The sequence below is a fragment of the Haplochromis burtoni genome, unplaced genomic scaffold (genome assembly GCF_018398535.1).
Source record: "Haplochromis burtoni strain Fernald_Lab_line unplaced genomic scaffold, NCSU_Asbu1 Contig_241, whole genome shotgun sequence".
NCBI lineage: Eukaryota > Metazoa > Chordata > Actinopteri > Cichliformes > Cichlidae > Haplochromis > Haplochromis burtoni.
The window spans coordinates 818221-824869 of record NW_024582602.1 but is presented as its reverse complement, the minus strand read 5'-3'; the positions used below and the strand labels follow the sequence as shown (position 1 = coordinate 824869).

The following is a 6649-nucleotide window of genomic DNA, read 5'->3' as shown; positions in this document are numbered from 1 at the left end:
CAAAAAACAAACAAACAAACAAACCAACAAACAAAAACAAGTAATAATTACAGGCTTGCTTGCATTTCATGTTAAGGAGTAGACTGAAACAGTAAAGCTAACTTCACAGTTTCACTGTGGGAAAAACCCAAACATTTAATATTTGAATTGTCACTACTATTTACATTAAAGGCTCCATAAAGAAGTTTCGCTAAGAGAAACATTGAAATGTTCGATTTCTACAAGTGCCACATATAGAGTCATCACCAGCTGAAAATAACTTTGAACCCTGACTTATGAATCACAGTCATCTCTCCCAGCAGGCTACATGCTGACTGCCTCCTTAAGACTACCAACATATACAATCAGCTACCTCTGTTATGACAGAGCTTTTTTTAAATGTTTTTTTATTCATGTGCACCACTTTTCTTTGAAAGGTTATTTCCAGATTTCGGAGCAGATGTATTCTCACTTTAATTTAGTCTTTTTCAGTTCCTCACATCTTTGGGTTAATGAGTTGCACGTCTCTCTCTCCTGGAAGACATTCACAGTGTGGCATCTGGTCTTTCACGTAGAATGTGCCCTAAATAGTGCTGTATCAAATGTGAAGAAAAAGTTCAGTCCTTGGTTGCTTTTCAGTTCCACGTAGGTGACCGATCACCGTATTGGGCTGGTGTTAATTCAGAAATGCTTAGACACAGACTCACTTATCTTCCCTCAGAGAGGAATGGGGAGAATTTCAACCACCGATCCAACCAGTCTTTGAGAGTTGGGTCCTGACCGGCTGGTAGTTATTGATACTATCTTAACACTAGTAAGCAACGCTGTCTTTTATTCTAAAAGCACAAGAATGATGCTCTGCACACTGTGTTAACATGTGTATGTAGCATCCATGCATTAAGTTTGTAGAGGTACAGAGAGTACAGAAGAAGGAAGAAGCCATCTTTTTTCTTTTTTTTTTATTGTACAGTGACCTCCATTGATTTGCGGTTCAGTATTCGTGAATTCACCTATTCCTGGATTTTTCTGTGGAACGTAACTCGGATAATTCGCCTGTTTGCTGATTTTTTTTTATTTTTTATTTTTTTATTTTTTTTCATAGAGCTAAAATGTTTGATAATTATTTTCATTAGGATGATCGTTTAAGATATATTTGGTGTTTGAACTGTTAAAATAGAAAGTTATAAACATTTTTAGAGGGGGGAGTGGACTGTACCGATGACTGTAAAGTAGTAGTACCTGTTAACTTAATTTGTAAATAATTAATAATAAATTCAAGATAATCAAAAGTAAATCAATTTTATGTTATTTTTAATATATTTAAATAAACAGAAATTAGCTTTATTCAGCATATTATATGTATTATATTATATGTAACAGATACATTGGTATATCTGTAAATAACTGTAAATAAAACTGTAAATAAAAATGTGCCTGTGAGTACTGTGACTTGCCAAAGAGAAGAGGGTGGGGAAAAACTGTTGGCACATCTAAGTTTCCACCCACATTAAGTTTGTTTTCTCCCATGCTATATTGTCCTGTCACCAGTAAGGTTTACATGCTAGCTAGCAACAGATTAGATGAGAACCACAACAGGCTCTGTTCAGCAGCTACTGCTGACTGTACTTGCCCCCCCCCATCGCTCAACCTTTGAAACCTTCTTCTAGGCTACTTGCAAAGATGTCGAAGTATTTATAAAGTTAATGCTACAGACCTCATGAGACACTGGACAAGTCTAAATGCGTTTGCTGATGAGACTGGCGTGGAAGCTGTTTGGCTGAGTCTTGTTTTGCAGATTATTTGCGCTTACTGAAGATGCCACAGCAATCAGACTGAAACTGGAGTGTGTGCGCGTGCGCGTGTGCGTGTGCGTCCTCCTTTGGGGTTATTTTCCACGATGGCTTCGGAAATCGGCACTTTGGTTTATTGGTGCAGAAGAGCCGTGTGGTTACAGTAGCCACGCTCGAGGGGATGCATGCCTTTCTTCAATAACTGCTTCAGCGCACTACGTTTTAGTTGCGGCTGCCAGTTCAGTCCTTTATAAACAGAAGACAGCCTACTTCCTTGTTTTTGCAGTTGTGCGGGTGCTTTGCTGCTTTGCGTCTCAGTCAGATGATGTTGGGCTGAAAAACATGTTTGCGTTGTTGTAAAACGGAGAGTAAAAACATTGTTTCATGTTTTTTGTGAAGATATCAAGAGAGACAGTCATGAGTGCTTTTGAGGATAGATAAAAGCACTCATGACACAGTAAATAAATGCCTGCGATGTAATGCTTGAGTGGGACAATAAGAATTTTACTGAAGGCTGTGAGCGATGAGAAGAGGAAGAAAAGGACTGGCCAAGAGAGGAAATGGCGTTCATCATAGAGAGGCTTAAATTCTCTTGCATGCTTGTTCTCGGTGCTGCCTTGTCTCCTCCCTTTAGTGTTTGGTTTGTGTGTGTGTGTGTGGGAGAGAGAGACGGGCTGTGCTCAGTGGCTTGTTGTACCAGGTTTAGTCCGATCAAGACGTGGTAGCAGCGACAAGCTCACATCCCTCTGCTGACTGACACATGGTACGCATTTCCTTTGTTTCTGTAAGTGAACCTTAACACTGCATATGTGTCTGCTGGGTTGGTTGCAGTTACAGTTGATGACAGTGTCGCTTTAGAAGAGCTTTGATCTAGAAGATGCTTTGTTTCTTTGAACTACTGCTGCAGTAAGAGTAAGTAATTTGAAGCTCTACATGTAACTGTTTGTGATAAGGTTTCAGACAAAAACACAGAGCCTGCCTTGTTGTTTCCACTCTGTTTGTTTACTTAGTGTGTTGTCACTGAATGAAGGCCAACTCTCACTGCGTGCTTTGCTCAAGGGCTGTGGGTACAGCCAACTCAGATTGTATTGCTTCTGTTGGAGCTGTAATGAAGAGTTAGATGGCTCAGTATGTGTCTTCACAGATTTCTTCTCAAGTGTAAGAATAAGGAAGGCTGCTGCAGCTGAAGCATGGATCCACTGAAGCCTAATGATGGGAGGGGGGCTGACTCTAGTTGCTTGCAAGCAAACCACAGGCAGGAATACAACTACATTATAACAGCATAATAGCTCCTTAATGCAACCCTCTCAAGTCCAATTAAAACCCTAATGAGGCCTACAATGAGATCACAATGAAGCATTTTTTTTCTTTAAGTCAGATCAATTAACAGCAGAAACGGCAGACCAGATTCTTAATTGTCTGACCATGTGTATGTCTCATTTAAAGGCAAATTACCCAATTATGTATTGGTGCACTAGAGTTATGTAACAGCAGTGTTTTCCAGGAATGATTGTGTTTCTGTTTAATTATATTCCCCTCCTGCAAAAGAAACCCTGCAGGAGTCTTGGAGCTATCCAAGGGCTGCAGGCAGCTAGGACTGGAGTGAGTGTAATCAGATTGACAGTACTGGCCAAACCCTGAGCTTGTTCATTCTGAACAGCTGCTGGCGTCTGGAGCCAGATCTTAGAATAAAGAAACAGGATAAAGAATGAATTGTGAACGCGCATTTAGCGAGTATTACACAGAGGTCTTAAGTGACTTTCCAATTCCAAAATCACTCAAATTCTAGCATTATCAGATAAATACACTGATCAAAAAAATTAAAGAAACTCTTGGAAAACGCTGATTTTTTCCCCCCCCCATTCTCAATGGGACAGTGTAATGTTTGAGGAACTAAAGGATGCCACATCGTTTGATGGGAATGAAAATTCAGTGGGCCACAACAACAATTCGAAATAGTACTCACTAGTTTGTATGGCTCCCACGTGCTTGTATGCATGCCTGACAAAATTTGGGGATGCTCCTAATGAGTCGATGGATGGTGTCTGGTGGGATCTCCTTCCAGATCTGGACCAGGGCTGAACTCCTGAACAGTCTGAGGTAGGGCTGTGCGATATGACCAAAATCTCATATCCCGATATTAAGACATCTATCGTCCGATAACGATATAAATCACAAAAATGTAACATTTTCTGTAAACTCTGTGAATCTCGGGCAGCTCGACTTGCGTGAAGTGTTTCCAGCTGCGCGTCATGTAGCTGGAGTCGAGTGTTTTAACCGATGCATGAAACGACACATTTTTAGACATAAGTTGTAACGGCCGCCGTTTTCTTTGTGAGTATTTATTACACGGCGTGCTGCGGGGAGAAGCCTGTTCTAACGTTTGAGTCTAAGGTTTATTTTTTAGCACCTGGCGTCTTTTTTACTTCTCATCCATAAATAATCTGCTCTTTCACGTGATTCAGTTTATTTTGAAAAGTCTCAACAGGATCTTGAGCTTTATTGTGAAAGGTTTATGTGGAACATAAACAAGCGGACACGCGATGGTTTTACCGTCGTTGTTGCTAACAACAACGCATAAAAACAAACGCTTGTCCGTCTGTAGTGTGGTTATATTAAATATAAGAGAAAGAGAGAACTTTAACTAATTAATATAGCCACTACAGGGACATCAAAACCATGAAAAAATATTGCCGTAAACAGCTTATTTTGTGACACCACGAAACAAACGATAGCGTAAAATGAAACGATAGATGTTTTTATATCGTCATCCGATATATATCGTTATATCGAACAGCCCTAGTCTGAGGTGCAGCCTTGCAGCATCAGATGGACTGAAACATAACGTCCCGGTGTTCTGTTGGATTTAGGTCAGGCGATAATGGGGGCCAGTCAGTAGTATCAATTCCATCATTCTCCAGGAACTGCCAGGAACTCTAGCCACATGAGGTCAGGCATTGTCCAGGAGTAACTCAGAACACACTGCCCAGTGTATTGTGTGACAGTGCGTTCAAGATTTCATCCCGATACCTGCAGTCAGGGTGCTGTCCCTCCATGGATATGCTTCCCCAGACAATCACTGACGTACCACCAAACTGGTCATGCCGAATGATGTTGCTCTCGTCTGTGAAAAACACAGGACGCTACTGGTGGAGCTGCTAATTCTAGTATTATATGGCTAATGCCAGTTGGGCTCCATGGTGCCTGATACAGTAACATAAATATTGATATTTACATTGTTCACATTGTAAGGCGCTTTACCAAACTGTATTTACATTTTTGTCCTGGGGCGTTTTCATTTTACAAAGAAGCAGGTAGTGTTAGTGGTTGCTAGTAGAAATGTGCTGGACGTTTGTTGTGACGAAGGGGAACTGGGTCAATTTCAGAAATGCTGTTTACCTAAGTCAACTTTCAACAGGCCTATGAAGTTATGTCCGCCTCACCCTCCTTCAGGTTTGTGATGTGCTGTTTTTTTTAATAACTTCAATAATTTACCCTGTGTCTGGAACAACTGATTTTTAAGATGCTGAGGTAGTGAAGAACTAGGTGTTCCATGACAGGACTTAACTAATCAATTGGTGCTGGTTATGTCGGTCTATCATAAGAACTCCCTTTCACCTCCCTGCTGCTCTGGGCTTGATAAAACTGAGATTCCATTCTGTGTGAAATCCACCCAGTCACCCCCACTTTCCCAGTTTTAAAGACTTGCGTGATGAAATGCTACAATTTCATGAAATGCTGTTGATCACCTGTATCAGGTTTCACATTTCTCCCCCATCTCCCAACATGATTGTATAAACTCCTTTATATTGTAAAACCGATATTTTTTTAATCTACTTACTTCCGCGACACCTACAAGGGGTTGTTATCAGGCTTAGAGTTAGGAATGGAGAGACAGGATGATGAACAGAAACGCACTGGGATTCTTCCTGTTTGCTCCAGTGTTTCTGCTTAGAATTATCTCTGTATGGATTTCCTGTCTGACCCTGCATTGCTTCCAATTTCCATTGTGTCACACACTACTTCAGTTTATCTCGAGTAGAAGTTAAAGCTTACATTTAATTGCAATTGAGCATCTTCCAAGGCATGCTATTTTGTGTGGAAATCGAATTTTGACCCTAAAAAAATGTTGAAAATCCAGTGGTGTGCTGAATATATTCAGCAGTCTACACTGTAAACTCTGCTTTATCATAAACAACATTTAGAGTGAAGCAGCACTTAAAGCTATGTTGGACAGTCAGTTGTTTTCTGCCCATCTGGAAATTACTGTCTATCAAGTAATATTTAAAGCCATTGCCTGCTAAGTATCAATTTAAGTGTTTTAAATGGAATATTGAGAAAATACTAAAAATGGCAAACATTTAAGAGACTCGTTCTGCAACACTGTCACTACTTAAACTACGTAAAGCTGTCAGGTTTGCACTGATCCAAGCATTTGTTTGGCGTACAATTGTTATTTTACATCACTGAGTTCATATAATATGAGGCAGTAACTGTAGCTTGTAAGTGGACGGAAAGATTTTGAGGCGAGGGGAAGACTGAGTCAAAAGTCAGACTCATTCTGAATCATAACACAGTCACATCTTAAGACACGGACTTAATGATGTTTTTAGAATCAGAATAACTCAAGTCTCAAAATTGAACTTCCTGCAGTGGTTCTCTCTATATTCATGGAGCCATTGCAAAGAGGAACTGCTAGTAGCTAATTTGAATACTTTCAGTAGCATCAATAGAAAATCAAAAAGTGAGTTCCAGTGTTCCTCACTGTATCTACAGTGGGGCAAAAAGGTATTTAGTCAGCCACCGATTGTGCAAGTTCCCCCACCTAAAATGATGACAGAGGTCAGTAATTTGCACCAGAGGTACACTTCAACTGTGAG

General features: G+C 40.3%; 1 protein-coding gene across 9 annotated transcripts in view; it reads left to right on the top strand.

The window, feature by feature from the left end:
• Positions 1-6649, top strand: part of osbpl8 (oxysterol binding protein-like 8) — a 100660-nt gene that overhangs the window by 43636 nt on the left and 50375 nt on the right. Inside the window, exon 1 of one of the 9 annotated variants that reach the window (XM_042227056.1) lies at positions 22-2532. The exons of 4 other annotated variants lie outside the window; for them this stretch is intronic. In XM_042227056.1, coding sequence (XP_042082990.1) covers positions 2530-2532 — 3 coding nt within the window. In that variant the 5' untranslated portion in view covers positions 22-2529. 4 more of the 9 variants (XM_042227055.1, XM_005941960.3, XM_042227058.1 and 1 more) reach the window with 4 other exon arrangements.